At 42.6% G+C, this 20,949-nt stretch overlaps 1 protein-coding gene across 1 annotated transcript in view; it reads left to right on the plus strand.

Moving 5' to 3' along the window:
* The window catches only part of KCNK13 (potassium two pore domain channel subfamily K member 13), a 196,869-nt gene extending 189,408 nt beyond the window's left edge, over positions 1 to 7,461 (plus strand). The window contains exon 2 of the mRNA XM_036734888.1: positions 6,572 to 7,461. Coding sequence (XP_036590783.1) covers positions 6,572 to 7,461 — 890 coding nt within the window. The remainder of the gene's footprint in view (positions 1 to 6,571) is intronic.
* The last annotated feature ends 13,488 nt before the right edge of the window (positions 7,462 to 20,949 follow it).

The following is a 20,949-nucleotide window of genomic DNA, read 5'->3' on the forward strand; positions in this document are numbered from 1 at the left end:
CTAGTAAGTGTCTGAGGCCAGATTTGAACTCAGGTCTTCCCGACCCCAGGCTTGGCACTTTATCCACTGTGCGACCTAACTGTTCCTCCTTAAGAATTAAAGCCATCCAAAAGTGGAATGGACAGCCTTGAAAGTTAATGAATTGTCCCTTCACTGGAAGTCTCCAAGCAGAGTCTGGATGTCTTTAGATTGTTGCAGAGGATCCTTGGCCAAGACTGGGTTGGATTAGACAAGCTCTGAGGTATCTTCCAACTTATTCTGAAATTCTAAGTAAATATTTCCTGGCTTTAGGTACTCGTAGGCTAGCATGGGGAAATGAAACGTACATAGCTAATTAATTAGATACACAAGAAACATAATACTCCATAATCTAAGAGGAAAGTTGATTAGGGGAGGGGTGCTTGATGGAATGCTTCATGGAAAAAGTGGCATTTGACCATCCCTTGAGGGATGGTAGGATTTCTCCAAGTGGAAATGGAGGTAAGAGGATGGAGCAGGACAAAGGATAAGATGACAGGAAACAGGACCCAGGCAAGAAGAGGCAAGATGAATTCACAAGAAGCTAATGGGTTCTTCAACTCCTTCATTCACAGAAGGCATTTAGAACTAAGAGAAATGATGATACTCATGAGCTTCCTATGATCTTTGAAGCGTTAGAATGGGGGAAGTTAACTTTGTTTGAAATGAGAGATTGTATGATCAAACCTAAAGAAGCATAGAGAACAGGAAAAAAAAGACATGACTTCTAAAACTGAGATGTCTCTTCCTCTTATTATTAGACCTGAAACCCAAACTCCCCTCTGCCTCTGCTCTTTTGGAAAAGTGGCAGTAGACCCTTCTTATTTCTCTCATAGAATTGTTGAGCTGGGAGATGATCTTGTCCAGGCCCCTCCCCATTTTGTAGATAGGGAAACTTGGAAGTTAGGGGACTTGCCTTAGTTTACCCAGCTAGTTAGCAGACGAGCTAGGACCAGAACCTAGGCCTCCTGTCTTGCAAGTCATTGACTCTTTCCCTTGCTGAAGAACAAGGGTGTGCTGGAGCCAGCTCACGCCTGCTCAAGAGAATCAATTGTTACATTTTTAGGGTGAGCATTTCCACCTCGGAAATCAGCGAATGCTAAAAATCAGGGTTTGATTTGTTGTTTTGTTGTTTATCTAGAATTAAAAAAGCAATGGAGAAAATGTTACTAATGCAGAAGTGTGTCCTACATATATATATTTTTTGGAGAGCCAGTTGTGAAATATTTACAAGCACACACACAGACACACACACATACACACACACACATGCACCCCTATGTAGTACCCCATTTCCCACATGGAAAATATCAGAGCTCCCCAAGAATAGTTTGGGAAAAGCTTATCTGATGTTCCTAACTTGACCAAAGCCATAGTTTCTCCTCCACCCCACCTTCTCCTCCTCCCTGAGCACAAGCAGAGCACCCCAGTCATGTGTGTCCTCTGAACTCGCTCGTAGGATCATAGATTTAGAGCCAGAAGGGAGCTTAGAGATCCTCTGGTATAACCTCTCATTTTGCAGGTGCAGCTGAGGCCCAGAGAAGTTAGGTGACTTGGCTAAGGTCACCTAGGGCACAAATGGCAGAGCTGGAATTTGCATCAATGTCCTCTGGTTCCAAATTCAGTGCTTTTACCATTGTGCCATACTTAAGGGGACTTTTCCCCAAAGTAATTAAAACTCCCTTTTCTATTTTGTTTTCTAAGTAACATTTTCTCCCACAACACAACCATCTGTACCATGGCTCTTCAGGGTTGCTGTGGTAAGTTGTGTAATTTTTATCAAATGTTTAGAATAATAACTTACTCAGAAAAACCAAAACTGTCCACCAGGGTGCCAAGCCAAACAGCAGGCAAGTATATTCAGGATAAATTGGGGGTAGTTTCAGAAGGAGGGGACAAAGATTAAGAAGAACCGTGAAAGGCGTCTTACAGAATAGGGAACTTTAATTAAGACTTAAATGAAGCCAGAGAAGTAGGAGGTAGAGATGAGAAAAGAGAGTGCTCCAGGCCCGGGGGACAGTCAATGAAAATGCTTAAAGTTGGGAGATGGAGTATCTTATATAAGGAAGAGCAAGAAGGCCAGTGTCACCAGATCGCAGAGTATATGAAGGGGAATAATTTGTAAGAAAACTGGGTAAAGTAGGAAGGGGCTGGGTTATGAAGGGCTTTTAAGCCAAACAAAGGATTTTATATTTGATCCTAGAGTAATTAGGAGTCATTGGAGTTTATTAAATGAGAGTGTATATGACATGGTCAGACTTAATGCTTTCTGAAAATCATTTTGACAGTTGAGTGGAAGAAGGACTGGAGTGAAGAGAGACTTGGGGCAGGGAGACCAACCAGGAGGCTCTTGCAGTAGTCTGAGCATAACGTGATAAAGGCCAGCCTTGGGGTGGTGGCAATATCAGAAGAGGGAAGGGGAAGGTACTTAGGAGAGATGTTACAAAGGTAAGAAACAACAGGATTTAACAAGTGATTGATATGGAGGGAGAGAGTGAAGAGTCAAGGATGACACCTAGGTTTCAAGATTGGAGGGACTGGGTGGATGGTGGTACCCTCAACAGTAGTTGGAAAGTTTGGAAGAGGAAAGAGCTGGGGGTAGGTTTTATGAGTTCAGTTGTGGACCTGTTGAGTTGAAAATGTCTTCAGGATATCCAGTTTTAAATTAGAAAAATGCAGTTGGAGATGCTAGACTAAGGTTCAGGAGAGAGGCTAGGATTGGATAAGTAGATCTGAGGATCATCTGCATAGAGATGATCATTGAAACCATGAAAGGTGATGAGATCAACGTGTGAAATATTGTAAATGAAAAATAAAAGAGGACCCAGGACAAAGCCTTGGGGGACACCCCTGGTTAGTAGGTGTAATGTGGATGAAGATCTAGCAAAGGAGACAGAGAAGGAGCAGTCGTATAGGTAGGAGGAGAATCAGATGCAAGCATTGTCCAAAAAACCCAAGATAAGAGAGTATCAGGAAGAAAATGGTTGACATTGTCAGAGGATGCGGAGAGGTCAAAAATGGTGATGATTGAGAAAAGGCCAAGATTGGCGATATATTGGCAATTAAGAGATCATTTGAAATTTTGGAGAGAGCAGTTTCAGTTGAATGGTGAGGTTGGAAACCAGAGAGCAGAGAATTAGAAAAAGAATGAGAGAAAAGGAAGTAGAGGCATCTATTGTGGACAGCCTTCCCAAGGAAGGTAGCCACAAAAGGGAAAAAAGATAGAGGATGATATCTAGACAAGATAGACAAATCAAGTAATGGCTGTTTGAGGGTGGGGGAGATATGGGTATATTTGTGGGCAATTGGGAAGCGGTCAATAGACAGGGAGGGATTGAAGATAAGTAGGGCGAGGATAAGAGAGGGAGCATTGGCTGGAGAAGATGGGATAGAATGAAATCACTCTGGCACGAGGTTTGCTCCCCACCCACTCACCATTGGTGTATTTTTAGTTTGTATATATTCTGCATTTAACTTATCTTTGAATATGTTGTATCTCTTTAGCAGAAGCTCTGTGAGGGCAAGGATAATGTACTTTCAAATCTGAATCCACAGCATCCTGTACCTGGAACATAGTAGGTGCTTATTTAATTTTTGCTGATTTACAGTGTAGTGGAAAGAGCTCCGGATTGGAAGGAGTCAGGAGACCTGGGTTCTAATTTGAGCATATCTTAATGAGTAAGACATTGGACAAATCTTCAGGCTTCAGTTTTATCATCTGTAAGATGAAGACATCAGATTAGGTGGTTTTTAACTTTCTTCCATCTATCACCAATCTATGAATGAATAAAACAGCTGTCAAAATTTTCTTCGTTTGAAAGGCATTCATTAAATACTCACTGTGCACAAAGCACTATGTTTAGTGTGGGGAGAGATAAAATTTTAGATAAGGTACATTCCCTGCCATTATGGACCTTTCCACGTAGTGATATATATGTAGCATACATATAATATGTATACAAAAATATGAATATGAAATAATACAAGATACTTGCATGAAAGGTACAAAATGCTCCATAAAATTCATGAGGAAATTTCTGACTAGTGTCTAGGGAAAAATCAGAATGATTTCCTGGAGGAGATTGCATTCAAAGGTCATTTGAAATTCTGTCTCCAAATTAATTTTACTATTAGTTTATAATAATAATTTTAATTAATAATGCTAAATCTCCCCTATCAGATGAGAAGCTCCTATTTGAACCCCTCACAATGCCTCACACATGATAATTGTTCAATAATAAGAGTAAGCCATGTTCCCTGCTAGGTGGCATGGTGAAGAGAGTGCCAGGCCTGGACTCAGGAAGACCTGAGTTCAAATCCAGCCTCAGGAATTTACTAGCTGTGTGACCCAGTTTCCTCATCTGTGAAATGGGGACACACTGGAGAAGGCAATGGCAAGCCATCCCAGTATCTTTGCTAAGAAAATCCCAAATGGGATCACACCTGAAATGACTACGTGACAACAAAAATATTCCCTGCCCTTGTGGAGTTTACAATGTAGTGAAAGAATAATACAGAAACACACATAGGCAATGACAATCCATGACAACACATTAAGGATGTCTTTCCCCCGTTGAGCTTACTCAAGGAGGTGACTATCACATGGAGGTGAATGACCATCTCATAACTTCTGAGTTCTTCCAGTGGGAAGATAGTTTGCCTCCATTCCATTGACCAAAATCACTTTGGCGCTTCTCAGTGTGCCCTTAAGGATTTCTGGACCTTGCCGTCCATTCTGGAGCTATGCCCTTAGGACAAGCCCTTCCATCCATCCTGCTACCAAACTCTCCCATGGATGTTGTCTCCTACCACTAGAATGTGAACTCCATGGGAGCAAGGACTGTCTTGTTTTTCCATTTATATTCCAAGCCCTTAGCATAGTGATTGGCATACAATAAGCACTTAATAAGTGTATTTTCATCCATCCATCCATCTGTCCATTCATGCATTCATTCTCGTCTCTTCCACTTTGTGTATCTCAGTCCAACCTGACCTATGGTAGGAGAATTTAAGGGACAACGGTAAGCATTATATCTGTGAATAATCAACAGTGAAGGTCACTGGGCTAAGAAAAAATGGCCATGATAATACACCCGCCTTTTGGAGGTTGTGGCTGCAAAATAAACATGTGTTCTTTCCCAGTTCTTCCCTGCATCCTCTTTCCACTCTCCTCGTCACATCCAATCACTCAATGTGGTGGTCTTGCCTGGACATTCCCGAACTGTTCAATTTGGTTAAGCCATCTACTTCCACCTCTTAATTACATCCTATTCATTTCCTTTACCAAATGCAGCTATGAGTAAGTGTATGTTTGTGTGTGTGTGTGTGTATGCGTGTGCATGTGTGTGTGTGTGTCTGTATTATTCTGTAGAGTGCTGTTTGTATTCCTAGGGAAAGAGAACTTAATTGAGTTAGAAAATTGATTAATAATTCATTATACTTGTCCAGGTGTCTACTGAAGGTAGTTCTTCGGCTCCTCCTGGAGCAACCCACTTGTTCAGATTGCAGAATCACCTGTGTCACTGGCGTTTGGTTTCCTTGTTGATCAGGGGACCCAAAGACAGAAGCTGACATCTGGTACCTTTGGATTAAGGCATTGGTTTGGGCAAGTGTGGTATGCTAACTGTAGAGATGATAATATGGATGGGTTTTCCCCAGCATCACCCAAGCACTGATGGTCTTGGACTTGACCTGGGGATGGAGGAGGGAAGTTATATGAGTATTAAGAAAAAAGCAGCAGACTTGCTATCTAGAAACAACCTTATTGTCTTGTGGACTCCCATTAATATTACAGCCAGAAGGTACATAAGATATTATCTTGTCCAACCCTGGAGATCACAGATTGAGGAAACCAAGACTCGATCAATCAATGATTTACTAATTGCCTTCTTTATTCCTGACACTGTGCTAGGAAGGGGGGTAGGAGATAGAAGGGCAGGGGGAGTGGAAGAAAAGAATGAAACAATCCCTCCTTTCATGGAGCTTACATTCTAATGGGAAGTAAATTGCTCAAGCTCATACAAGTAGGTGACACCAGACCTAGAACCCAGTTTTCCTGGTTCCAGGTTTCATGTTCTTTCCACTACACATTAGAGATAGTGTTATATATAGTAGAGAACAGGCTCAAGTTAGAGTCAGAAGTTGACAAGATGCCTTCACTAAGTGAGTCCTCAAGTCTTGGAGGGTGTGACACTTCGTGTATAATTACAGATACATTATTTAACCCCTCCGAGCCTCACTTTCCTCATCTGTAAATTGGGGATACTATAATAATTAGTGATGACACATCTCACAGAGCTGTTGTGAAGACTAGATGAGATAATATCTGCAAGATACTTTGCAAATCTGAGGGGGCCAATATCAGTTGTTATTTCTGTCATATTATTTTGCCTCATTTAGTAAGACAATGGGAATTTCTCTGTCGAAAGAACTGGAGTCATTTTTTAAAGTACTTTTCCTTCTGCTCTTTTGTCAGTCCATCAAAACTAAGACCTTGATCCCATAAATGTCAAGGCCTTCTTGCATTTATTCCTCTCATTTTTGTCTCCTCCAGGTTTTGGCATGACAACACCAGCAACTGTGGGAGGCAAAGTTTTTCTGATATTTTACGGTCTCATCGGATGTGCAGGCACCATCTTGTTTTTCAACCTCTTCTTAGAACGTCTGATTACAGTCATCGCCTGCATCATGAAGTCATGTCATGAGAGGCAGCTCAGAAAGAAGGGGGCACTGCAATCTGATAACCAAAAAGGCTCTGGGACCTCAGAGGCAGACAACATGGCAGGATGGAAGCCCTCGGTGTATTATGTCATGCTGATCCTGTGCATGGCCTCCCTCATCATCTCCTGCTGTGCCTCTGCCATGTACACGCCCATTGAAGGCTGGAGCTACTTTGATTCTCTTTATTTCTGCTTCGTGGCCTTCAGCACCATTGGCTTTGGTGACCTTGTCAGTAGCCAAAACGCCCAATATGAGAGTCAAGAGCTCTACCGCTTTGGCAACTTTGTCTTCATCCTCATGGGTGTCTGCTGCATTTATTCCTTGTTCAATGTGATCTCCATCCTCATCAAGCAGTCAGTCAACTGGATTTTGAAGAAAATGGAATGCCACTATTGCCAATGCCAAAGAAAAGCCTTACTCTTACGGAGAAATGTGGTGACTCCCAGCAATGTGCGGAGTGGGCAAGAAATCTCCATCGAGACGGATGGCGTGATCGAGAGTGAAACAGATGGGCGTCGCCTCTCTGGAGAGATGATCTCCATGAAAGACTTCTTAGCCTCCAACAAGGTCTCATTAGCCATACTACAGAAGCAGCTGTCGGAGACAGCCAATGGGTGTCCTCGACAGGCCAACGTGTCAACCAGACACAAGGGATTTTCAGGAGGGGTGGGCGCTCTGGCAATTATGAACAACAGGCTGGCAGAAACAAGTGGGGACAGATAGAGAAAAGTTCTGAACACTGGAAGCCGGGTAGAGAGCAAAGGACAGAAGGAGTTCTCATCAAAGAGACCAAACAAACAGAGCAGGACTGTCTGCCCTTAGAGGCCTTGGGAACAGCTCTGTAACATTGGTTGTAGTTTGGCATCATCTATGGACTTGGCCCTTGGCAGAACTTTGTTCCCCCAAACAGCTGCCTTCCAAGGGACCTGTGTTGAATGAAATAACGTTATATTTCTGTTGTCCTTCCTCCTCCATATATATGTATATATACATATGTATATGCATATATATACATATATACATATGTATATTCTTTAAATCTGAGACCAGCTCTAAAAACTAATCACAGAAACATCACAGAGAAGATTAAACTCTCTTCTTCTGGGTCAACTAATGCCTTAAAATTGCCTTATTATTTGTATCATGCTTTACACTTTGCAAAGTGAGTTTCCATTCATAGTACCCCATTTGATTCTCATAAATGGGTAGGCCTTGGAAATGTGCAGGATGAGGATTATTGTCCCCACTTTAAAAAAAATAGGTAAGGAAACACTAGCTCAGAGAGGCCAAGCTTAGACAGTAGTAATAAGCAAGAGAAATAAGATTACCAGTCTGACTCCAGGTCAGCTCCCCTGCGGGGTGTTAAATGTCATACAGAATGGTCTGGTTCAGCTGGGGAAGAGGAGGCCGAAGGGAAGGTTGTATGTTTTAAGGCTCAATTTCTTGCTGTTTGGTATCCTTCAAATGGAAGAAGCATCTTGATTCTTGCTTTGCAACTTAAGAGTTGCTGACCTGTTAACAAATGTCAAATTATCCCCTCATTCTACACCTTTCTTTATTAGATCACTGGTTAATCTCCATCTCTTCTTCCCTCCCTCCCCAGTCTTCTCTGAACTATATCACTCATGCTCTTTTTTAAAAGTAGTTGTTGCCTCTTAGAGCTAGAAGCTGACAGAGCAGCATTTCTAAGTCCAAGAAAAAAGGATTTATTTTGTATACATGGGTTTTGGTGTTTTTAGTGGTGTTTTCTCCTTTAGGGTTGGAGCCGACTGAGTGAGAATTGACCGAGCAGTCAGATTCCATTTCAGGCTTTTGACTTGAAATGAGAAAAACACTCCTCTGCCTTTGCTTGACTGGCTCCTTCGTGATTCTCACACAGCTCCTTTCCTTCTATTACAAAGTTTGAGTCTTGATTAGAATTCATGCTGAATAAATCCATTTCATTCAATAAAATTAGCTGAGAACTTGTCAGGGACCCAGAGAGAAGATCTGCATTAAGAAGAGCGTGGAGCGTGACAGAGAGAGAGAAAGACAGAGAGCCAGAGAGGAGATTCATTGTAGGCAGATAAACAAATTGAGGTGAAATTCGCCTGATGCCTTTAAAAGCCAACCAACATTATGTCTAGGTAATTGCAGAAGGACCCCTCTAGGGTGGATAAGGAAATGAGGCCAGGGCATTTTTTGTCCTTTTCATGCTCTAGTTTCTATGCATCATCTCTGAGCTGTTTCTCAGCCTTGCCAGCAATGAGAAGAAATTCCAAGCAACTTCTTTCTTCAATTTTTCCTTTTTTTACTATTAAAAGCACCTCATTTCCCAATAGGGTTTGCAAGGCTAACTAAAGGAGAGGAAGGAAGGAGAAAGAAAAAAAGGAAGGGAGGAAGCAAGGAAGGAAAGAAAAAAGAAAGGGAAGGAAAAAAGGAGAAAGGAAGAAGAAAGGGAAGGAAGGGAGGAAAGGAGGAAAGAAGAAAGGAAGGGAGAAAGAGAGGGAAGGAAAATGGAAGAAAACAAAAAGAAGACATAAAGAAAGGGAAGAAAAGAAGGGAGGAAGGAAGGAAGGAAGGAAAGAACACAGGGAGGGAGGGAGGGAAGGAAAATGGGTGGAAGAAAAGAAAAAGAAAACAAAGGGAAGGAAGGAAGGAAAGAGAAAATGAAGAAAGAGGGAGGGAGGAAAGGAGGAAAGAAAAAGAAAGGGAAGGGAGGAATGAAAGAGAAAGAAGGAAGGTTGGTTTGTAGTAATTTAGGTGTGTCCCTTTCACAGCTGCTTGGATGAGAAACACCTGGACCATTAGGATCTCTCATAGGAAGATCTGTTATTAGCCCTGGCTCTGAAAGAGAGAAATCACACAATGCCATTTTCTTAATAGAACCACCAAGCCACACTTAGAAATGCTCACACTGCTTCTTTTAAAAATAAAATGTTTTTGGGGGGGGAAGGGAGGACAGACCCATGATTCCATTGGTAAAGAAAGCACCAAATGACGACACTCTCTACTAATGCAGGTCAGTATCTTCTCAGCAACTTCCTAGGCTTCAAGATTTACTGGAGGCACTGACAGATGAGAGACTTGCCCAGTGTGGCACAGCCAGTATGTGTTGGAAGCAGGACTCAAACCCAGGTCTTCGTGACTCTGGGGCCAGCATCGTCATTTTGCCATGCTGCCTCTCTCCCAACCTGCCTTTTAGTGGTCATTTGCCAGCGCCTGGTCATGGGGAAGTTTACCCAGTGATCTGAATCACATAGCTTTTCTTTGGTTCTTTGACCTCAGTCTATGTTCCTAATGCAGACCAAGCCACTTTCTTTTCATTTCTCTTTTTTTTCTTTTGGAGGCAATTGGGATTAAGTGACTTGCCCAGGGTCATACAGCTAATAAGTGTCTGAGGCTGGATTTGAACCCAGATCCTACTGAATCCAGGGCTGGTGGTCTATCTACTGTGCCACCTAGTTGCCCCTAGATCAAGCAGCTTTCACAAATACATTTCATTGGTCATTAGTGGAGGGTATGAATGAATGTGTGCATGTCCAACCCAATCAACTGTGAAAGAACAGGTTAAGGCACACCTGCTCCCACAACAAATCTCTATGCATCATCATAGGGTGTGAACCTTTTCCATGGAGGCAAGAACAAGTAACTAAAGTCAGGGACAACCTTCATTTTCCTTTTTTTGGATATTTGTTCTTTGGACCAGATCTATCATTTCATTGGTATGAACTAGAGAGCTCCCAGTGAGCCAGCTCTACAATTACTAGCCTTGGGGCGCCAAGCTTAATGGACATGCCAAAGGTCATGCAGCCAGCGTCAGAGACAAGGACTTGAACTCAGGTCTTCCTGACTCCGCGGCCATCACCTTATCCACCAAAGCCACGTTGGCTCTTGACAACCTCCCTTTTCAACACATAAGGTCAGTCGGTGCACTGCCTTGCGTACCCACCAAAATGGAAGCACAAAAGGGAAATGTGGAAAAGAAGACAAAAGAGAAAACTTTCATGGAAAATAAAATCTTTTTTTAAAAAATATGTAAAGACAGGTTGTCACAAGGCAGCTAGGTGGCCCAGTGAATAGAACACCAGGCTGGGGATCAAGAAGATGTGAGTGCAAATCTGGCTTCAGATACTTACCAGCTGTGTGACCCTGGGCAAGTCACTTGTTTTTAAAAATGAATACTTTATTGTTTGCTTCAGTTTCCTCATCTGTAGGATGAACTGAGGAAGGAAATGACAAGTCACTCCAGTACATTTGCCAAGAAAACCCCAAATGGGGTCACAGAGTTGGACGCAACTGAAATAACTGAACAATCACCAGATTGTCACAGTAGGACAACTGCCCTGGGGGGCAGCTTATATAGATACCAAAAACACAGAAGGGGAGACCAACATTTGTTGACGAGAAATGAATGAAGCTGATATTCTTAGAACAGAAGCCTCGCTTAGGTTCCCAGGGCATTGTTTAAAGAGAATTCTGCTTAAAGTTCTAAAGTGTGCGTCATTTACTGTGATTCTAATGAAGGTTTCTACAATCAGCTAGACAAGCGGGAGCGCATTTGAACCCAGAATACCAGCACTAGAAGAAGCCTTAAAGGTTCCATATCCACTTCACTGACCCAGAGAGGAATGACCTGTCCAAGGTCACACAGCTTAGCTGAAGGCCGCTTTAACACCACTTTCCCAGGGCAAGTCTGTCTCCACTCCACCAGGCTGGCTCAGGGCCTTGTTCTGCTATTTTCAGCCAGCAGCCTGCCTGGGCTCCTACCTTCCTCTTCAAAGTGCCCGACTATGTCCTAGGCTGTCTCTTTCACCCTTGCCTTAAAGGAAGCCTCCATTTCCTTATAGCAGGAAAGAAGTCTTGTGCCTACTTCTCCCTCCTCACCAAGTCGGTGCCTCTCAACAGAAGCACAGATATTTCTCAATTCATCAGTCAGCAAGTATTCATTGGGTGTCTAATCCATACTTGGCACGTATGTCTGCATATCGTTCGAGGGTGGGGAGTAAGACAAATTAAATCGGATAGAAGGTGATTTATTTTTTAAATGCATTACAAGATACGATCTTTGTCCTCAATAGCTTACAGCTTCTTTGGGCAGACAAGGCGACTACATGCGAAACAATCAAAGAACAAGGGGATTAAACTATTATTCCAGCCTCTGATGTGTCTCTCTTAAGGTGATAGCTGGGCACCGATGGGGCACCTGCCCTAGGAATGAGTTACAGATACCAAAAACACAAAAGGGGAGACTAATGTTTGTCGAAGAGAATTGGATCAAACTGATATTCTCAGAACAGAAATCTTACATTTGTTCCTAGGGCATTATTTAAAAGAATTCTGCCTAAAGTGTGCGTCTTTCATAGTGACTCTAGTGAAGGTTTCTGCAATCAATTAACTAATGATTAGAAATCCACTAAACACCTTTTATATGCCAGGTACTCTGGGGAAGTAGAATCCAAAAATGAATCAAACTCTACCCTCAAGAAATTTGCCTTCTATCAGACAAGGCAATATCTATAGATATGAGTGTATGCCAAATAAATAGACAGGCAGAGATGAGTGGGCATGCATCCTTGGCATGGGGCTCAGCCAGTATAAAGGTCCTGAGATGAGAGACGGAGAGTCTAGTGTAGGGAACAGTAAAAAGGTTAGACTCTGGAGTGTGGGGTGGGAAGTAAAATATAATAAACCTGGAAAGGTCACTTGGAGCAGATTTTGAAGGACTTTAAAAACCAAACAGAGTTTACGTTTGGTAATAGAGAGCCATTGGCATTTATTGATTAGGGGAGTCACATGACTAGGCTTGTACTTTGGGAAAATGACTTTTGCACCTGTTTGGAGGATAGAACAAAATTGGAAGAAACATTTGCAAGGCAGTGCTTATGCTTTGGTCAGTCCTATAACCACCTAGACCGTGGGTGAAGAACCATGTGGCCTTCTAGGTCCTCGGGTGCAGCCTTTTGACTGAGTCCAAGTTTTACAGAACAAATCCTTTTATTAAGGAGATTTGTTCTGTGAAGTTTGGATTGAATCAAAGGGCTGCCCTTGAGGACCTAGAGAGCCACATGTGGCCTTGAGGCCACAGGTTCCCCACCCCTGACCTAGATCAAATCATCCAGGCTTTTCTCTACTTATCCCCAGGGTTCAGTGCCACCTAATCAGCTTGTGGTAGTGGGGGAAAAAAAGTACTGAAGTCAAATTCTGGAAAAGCAGCATTCAAATCTCTGATACTATTTCTTTGTCTACAGAAAAGTCTCTTCATCTCTCTGAGCCTCAGTTTCTTCATCTGCAAAATGGCATATATATAGTGCTTCCTCACAAGGGTTGTTGTAAAGACCAACTTTGCAAACCTCAGAGCACTCTAGAAAAGTCAAGTCATTTTTTAAATTAGTTGTCACTTCTCTCATAATGCTGTCATTTAATTGCCTACTTGACTACCTCCCCTTTGAACTGCTGACGTCCATCTTCCCTTTCCAAAATCACGTTTGATAAGCGACACAACTAATAGTTTGACAAAAGACAGACAGTCCAGAGACAGCAGTGATTTGGGGGCTACTGTGAACAACATCCCCTGGAAGAACTGACACCAAGGCAATAAGCCTCATACTTGACTTAAATCTTGGTGTAGAACTATGGTCTTTCGTATCTTCTTTGAGTGTCATAGATAATTGAACAGGAAGTATAGCCATCTGTTGGAAACATGGCATAAACATTCCTGAGTGGGGCATATTTTTTTAGAAGAATGTGTGTTACAAATACTTTTTTTAATAATTAAGCAAGTGGGAGATTTGCCACTTGTTCATAATATTATAGCATGTAGTTTATTAAGTAGCGTTATTCATAGTGAAATTTTTGCATTCCTCAATTCCCCTCCCCAAAAAAGCATTTATTAAACTAGACATTGTGTTAGGCCCTGGGTATAAAATGACAAAACACATAGCAATCCCTACCTCTCCCAAGGACGAGATGTTTGGGATTCAGCCAAACATTCCACAATAGGTGCCTTTTTATCTAATCATAGATCATAAAATGTTAGAGCTGGAAGGACCATAAAACCACAGTATGTCAGAATCGCAGAACAGTTAAGTGGCACTTCATTTTCTTGGCCACTGTTATCATCCCATCCACTCTGAGACGTGGCTCGATCCTTTTTTTGGTCTTCCATTTGTCCTCCATATAATTTAAATCTCAACTCACCATGTGGCACTATCGATGCTATTCTTACAGGATTGTGCCCCATTTCCATAATCTTAATTACCTGCTTCCATCATCCATATGCCTTTTAAAAATCTAAGTTAACGGGATGATCTCATGGTATATCCACATTGTTTCTCTTGAGACCTCTCCCCCTTTTTCTTCTTCAGTCATCTGTGTTTGTGTAGTTGGAATCGCACTCTTCAGAGATTCCCACATCCCTTAGGCCAGTTTTTCCTGGAGAACTTTAGGACATGGGAGCCAACCTGTATTTCTTCTGGTCTCTGAAATCTATTGTCCCCAGAGCTAGAGCATATGTCAGATTATGCCTGGATTTCTTCTCCTCTATCACAAGTTCAAAGCTGAAGTGGTCACTTCCTCCTAAGGTTCCCATCAGCAATCAACTCTTCCTTATTTGTCAGAATCAGAACCAGAACAGGTGCTCCCCTCATCAATTTCTCCACCTTTTACAGAATGGATTTATCACTGAGCCAAGTCAAGAGTTCGTCAGTTCCTCTGCTTTGGCAGATGTACAGATGGTTGAAGTCTTCCACAGCTTTGTGTTGTATTTATGAACTATTTACTTAAATTCCTTATCTATTTCCTCCCTCTGTCCAGGTGGTCTATAGAATGTCCCAGAAGAGTATTAATTCTTTTTCTACTTTCAGTCATCCTTATCCCTCTTGTTTCTGGATTTTCTCGCACTAGTATATCTTCTTAATATATAATGCTACTTCATTGTCCTTCTATATATAGATAATAATAATAGCTAATATGTATATAGTGTTTTATGTAAATTATCTCATTTAATCCTTAGAACAAGCCCCATGAAGCAGGTACTAGAAGTATTGTGATTCCCATTTTATGAATGGTTTGCACAGAGCTGCTTGTGTGCTCTCCTGATGTTCTTCCACTTTGAAGAAGAAGCAAGAAGCACTGCCCCCCCAGCATGTTGGGTGGACCCCTTATAGTTAACTTATGGGAGAATATCAAAAATAGCCACATAAAGTTTATAGACACGAATGAACTACAATGTGCATCACAGGAAGGAAGGCCCCTATCTATGAGATCATGAGTCTGTTTGAGTATTTCAGTTTTATATATGAGGAAACTGAGGCCCAGAGAAGTTATGCGACATAGCCGTGGTCATATAGTTAGCAAGTACTGAAGGAGAGGTTCAAATATTGGTTTCTTCAAAATCCAAGTCAACCTTCTAGTCTCATTTCAGAAATGGTCTCCATAATTCTAACAACTCAGGGATGTCATGAATCGGTGAGCATCACTGAACCTCGGCTGGGACCCGATGGTCTGGGCCTGGTCACAGTCCCCAAAATTGGGTCAGAATTGGAGGGGCTGCCGTTGGAGCCTCATTATTGCACCCAGACTCATCCCAAAACAGAGGCATTTCGACTTCCAAGGACTAAGTGTCAAAAACCATGACTTCATGCATCATTTATAACAGTGTATCAGATAGCCAGGAAATTCAGGAATGCCCAGAATGCCTTTCCTGACCTTGCCCTGGCCTTCTGAAATCCTAACCATCCACCTATCCTTTGAGCCTAATTCAAATGCCAATTCCTCTCTGAAGCCTTCCCAGGCCCCTGCCTCCCACCCCCAGGGTTGGTAATGGTCCTTTCCCTGCCCCAGACCTCACACAGCACTTTACCTCTTATACATTTACAAGGTATAGGTTTGTACTACAGTTATAGCAGTTTGTCTGTGTCTCATGTAAAACCCTCCTAGGTTGTAAGCTCTCTGTGGGCAGGGACTCTGATTTAATCTTTGTTTTTCCTGCCCCCCACCCTTCCTCACATAGCAAGCACCTAAAAGTGTTGGTTGAATGAATAATGTCTGTCAGCCCCCTACCCTGCTCCTCTCTACCTTGAGGGTAGGGACCATTTTGTTTTTGTCTTTGTACACCCAGGGTATAGCCTGAAAATTAATAAACAATATGTTGAATTGAATCTGCAGTCTGACTCTTGATCTGGACCACCTCTAGGTGTGCACGCCTCAGCACCCCTCTAGACTGCCTTGTCTCTGGAAAACCCTTCCCTAATTACCCCAGCCTGAAATGGGGTCTCCTTCCATGAACTTACTGTCTGCACCCTTCAAACCTCAGACCCAGGTTGTCTTCTGTTACCTGCCACCAACCACCATAATCCAGAAGGGATTGAAATTGTCAGAGAAAAAGAGATTTAAATTTTAAGAGAAAGAAATTCAGAGAAGGAACTGGATGTCTATTGTCCCCTTTTCATGAGCAGGATTAGACTCCAACTGGACAAGCTCCCTGGCATGCCCCAGTCTTCACAGAGGGCAATAAGTCATCAGGACTCCACCAGCATATTTCTGTCATGGGGCCATACGGCTACTTGTCTGAGTACCAGTAAGGTAGGAGGCACTTCCTGTGATGCCAGGCCATGCCAATGTCATTCAGTAATAGTAACAGTCACATTTCTGCCCAGAAACATCAAGGCTGCTTGTAGAAAAAAGGTGCTATTATGCTTGTCAGGGCCATTCCTGATCAAACTGAATCATACAGACCCAAAATAACCAACAGAAATTGTGCTTCGGGTGAGCCGTTAAAGAGAAAGGCACATTTAATGAGGAAGAGGAAATAGGACTTTCTAATTTATCTTAAAGGATTTCTGAAAGACCACACCACTCTACAATCTTCAAGGCCCAAATCCGCTGCAATCTAGTCTTGGAAGATTTCAACGATGATAGGCCTCTTTAGGTCTAGATTTATATTTTTATTGTTCAATATCTTGCATTCAGCAGATGATCTATAACATAATAAAACATAATTCTACCTCGCATCTTTATAGTGCTCTCGCCCCACCCTCGTGAGGGAGGTATGATTAGGTATGGCAGTGGATAAGAAAGGGATATGAACCGGGAGTCAGGAGAACCCAAATTTGAACCCTGCCTCAGAGATGGTTGGTTATCAGCTGTATGACCCTAGGCCTTAGCCACTGCCCCATTTTCCTCTTATATAAATTGTGGGATGGCCTCTAATGTCCCTTCCATTTTAAAATGAAGAAACTGAGTCTCCAAGATTTGCAGATATGTGTATATACTCGCGCACACTCATACACATATACATATGTGCGTATAGATATGTATGGGTGTGTGTATATGGATGTGTGTGTATCTTCTTGAAGAAGAGAGAGCTAGACACCTTGAAGCAGAAACTAAAAGAACCATGAGGTGGACCCATAGAAGCTGTAAATTGAGAAATCATCCCCAAAGGGTCTGAGGAAAAAGAGGCAAATAGTGGTGGTTGGTGATTCACTGACAAGGGCTACTGAGGTAACTTTGTCACCTCAATAGCCACAACAGAAAGGTGTTTGGTTTTCCTGGGGCATGACGGAGAACCTTCTAAGACTTGTCAAATAGATTGACTAGGACTCGCCTCTAGGAATTCATGTGGGCACAAATGATGGAGGCGGAAAAACCATAGAGAATATTGCTGAAGAGGATGAAGTCTTGGAAAAGGAACTGGAACACATTAGGAGAATGGGTAGTGTTTTCATCACTACTGGCCATTGACAGTAAGAGACTCTGAAAAGAAAGTCAGATTTGGGAAGTGAACAGTTGGCTGAGAAGGTGGTATTTTAGAATGGCATTTGGACTTTGGAACTATTACTTAAAACATAGGAATGATATGCTCCTATCCAAGGACAGAATGCACCTAATGGTGAGAAAGCATCTCCCTGGAGCCTTGAAAACTCAATCAAAAGGGCTTTATGGTAAAACAAAAGGTGGAAAGAGAAATGTACTGCCTGTGTCTATCCATCAAGTTAGATGTCTTAGGGTGTAACCACAATTCAGGAAAAAAAAAGACAAGCAGTGGTTCATGTAATTGTATGCCCTGGTGCTGAAAGGTCAGAATAAAAAGTAAAGGGGGGAAGCTGTCCAATGTAAGATAAACATTCCTTAACTTAGAAAAGGTTAAAGGCTTGAATAGTTTAACTGTATTAACTGCATACGAAGAGGTCAGCAAAGCCAATGGACTTTCCTCCAGGGTACAGGCTACAGTCACACCTTTAACCATAGTCACTCATCTTCATAAGGCCCTGGCAGCATTCAGGAAAGTGTAACTGGCTGAATTGGGAATGATCACCATAAATCAAAGAGAAATGGCTTGAGAAATCTGTCCTGGAAGCAGGAGAGGTTATCAGAAGGAAGAATTTAGACTTCTCCCATATCCTGCCTAGAGCTGACAAATAGAGTGGATGATCTGAGGGAATCAAAGAAGGCTCCTGTCAATCCTAAGCAGAGTTGTTCCATTTACTGAAAGCAAAGTAATATTCCATCTGAAAGGAGCACTATAACACCTCCAACTGAAGAAAATGCACTGCCACCAAGCCAGGCCAATAGCTTAAAATGGTGAATAGCTACAGAGATGTGTGTGTGTGTGTGTGTGTGTGTGTGTGTGTGTGTGTGTGTGTGTGTGTGTTAATACTAACAGGATTTTAGAGTCAGCCTCTAACCTGAGAATGCCGGGAGCCACACAAAGCAGATCTAGAGATGGGAGTGCCAGTAACCAAGTAGTTTAATTAATCAGTTTCAGAGTGAGGAATGTTCTCTTAGCTGAAGTAAAAGCACAGGCTAGATACTTAAATCACAACTAGGGAAGGAGGGGGGAAGGTGGATTATAAACAGTCATTTAGTGCTTTCCCACGAGAAACCCAGAAGTCTCACAATACAACAATTCTGGAGTCAAGACTTTGGGGGTTGTGACCACCTCCCCTAAAGTACAGAACCAGAGTTCTGTGACGGGAACAGGTTCTATATGTTTCATTCACTTCACTTCAGGTATGCAGGCAGAAGAATGACGGCGATTGTGAGCCTTGTCAAGGTTTGATCGATCAATTCAAGCTGCATAGTTAGTCTGACTCAAGCTGGGAAAGGCAATTCTGCAAAATCTAATCTATTAGTATATTTGTTACACATATAATATTGATTATTATAAAAATCAAAATTCCCTCCATAATGTATGTATGTATGTGTGTACATATATACATGTATGTATACATACATACACACACATATGAGAAAGCCCAGGGAGACTAGCAGAATAACCCATCCAGCAAAGATAGGGTCCTTGATAAGAGCCCACCACCTCAGTGAACAACATAACCTAACCCACCAGGGGCAGGGTGCCAATCTCAGTCCAGCAGAAATCCAATGGTCAAGTAACATTCTCACTCCATCCCAGCTGCAGACAAATCCAATGAGGAGTCAGTTTGACCTGTTTTGACCAGTCAAGTGACCTGTTTGAGAAGTCTAATTGCTCACCAGAGCATTTCATCCATGTCCAACAACACATCCCTTTGAGGATGCCCTCCAGAGAGAGAGAAAGAACATTGAGGCCCTCCATTATTAGAGTTAAGAGTTGCTTTGGCCATATGTGTTCCCTAAATGTATGCCTCATTACCATGTATTTTAAGCTTATGCCCGCTCTTCTCCCCCTCCCCTCTCTCCACCATCATGATCTCTGTGTACATTTGTTGGAAAGTGTGTCCTTAGTTTGGAGGAAAATGCTTTGTAACTACTATTTTTAGTATGCAGGTTACGCCCTATAATCCTGAAAGTAATAGCAGCTGCCCCTCTGAAGACTACTGCCAGTACCAATGTAAATTGGGGGAGTGAGCCTAAAGGGTGGTGTGTTACATTCAAAAGAGACAAAATCCAAAAAAGAAGCTAGACCCATTGTCTTAGACATCCCTGCTTAAATGAATAAAGCATAAGTAACAATCTGATGTGGAGGTTATAATGCAAGAAAGCAAACTTGAATATACTAGGACAGCTTAGAACCCCAACGCAGGAATTTCAAAGTTGAAAGAATTAAATCCCTCAGTACATCATCTCTCAAGGTCTAATGGGTTTCAGAAAGGGGTCAAGTGTCAAGAATATGTCTGGAGTGGATGACTGATGGGATGGGAAGCCAAGGATAAACGCTCACCCTTGTACAATTTAACATTTTCACCAATAACTTGGATAAAGACAATAGATGGCATGATTATCCAAATTACACATGGCACAAGGCAAATAGCACACTGGATTATAACGTCAGCATTCAAAAAAGTCTTGGCACACTTACTAGCTGTGTGACCTTGGGCAAGTCACTTAATCCCAGTTGCCCTGCCTCCCCTCTTCCAAAAAACAATACAAAAAAGTCTTGAAGTACTTGAACACTGGGTGAAACAAATAGAAATAAATGTAGATATTCACCAGATTTCTGGGAGCCAAGATAGCGGGGGAGGCAGTAAATTGCTATTACTCTCCCACATTTACCTCCAAACAACCATAAAATAGCACCCCAAAACAAATCCTGGAACAGCAGAACCAGCAAAAAGATGGGGTGAAATAATCTTTGTGCCCAAGAAACTTGGAAGATCAGCAGAAAAGATCTGTCTCACTCAAGCAAAAGGAGAGCACATTCCAGGACAGGAAGCATCCTAGCAATCCAGCAGCAAATCCCACCTCAGAAAACCAGCGGTAGATCCTGAGCCCCAGGGAAGTGGAGCAGGCAAAACCAGGACCCCCACAAGCCTCAGCACAGCCAAGGGAATGACAGAGTCCAGCACTGAGAACCATCACTTGCCTCAGGATAGCCCCAGGCAAACAGGCAAATCCTACTGGTGCCCAAGCAAAAAAGCAGCCAGCCAGTTGGGGGCCCTGCAGTGCTTCAGCATAGCCCTGGACAAACAGGAAACCACCAACAGCCAGACCTCTATGTGTTTCAGCATAGCCCTAAGGAAACGCAGAATCACCCCACCGGCCTCAGCACCACCTTTAGGACCACAGCTCAGCACTAGGTAAGCTTCCAGGCCCCTACCGCCTCCAGCGTCCCCCACCACACCCCCTTAGTGAAGCACCACACACAAGGGCCCCCTGTGGGCCTCAGGGCGACATCAGTATAGCACCAGGTAAACAGCAAGTGCCTGTAGCCCCCGGCACAAGAAGCCTGAGACAACATCCCTTCCTCCTGAGGAGCAGAACTCAAATTTAAAAGAAAGGAAAAAGGCC

Source organism: Trichosurus vulpecula, chromosome 8 (assembly GCF_011100635.1).
Source record: "Trichosurus vulpecula isolate mTriVul1 chromosome 8, mTriVul1.pri, whole genome shotgun sequence".
In the NCBI taxonomy this organism is placed as follows: Eukaryota; Metazoa; Chordata; class Mammalia; order Diprotodontia; family Phalangeridae; genus Trichosurus; species Trichosurus vulpecula.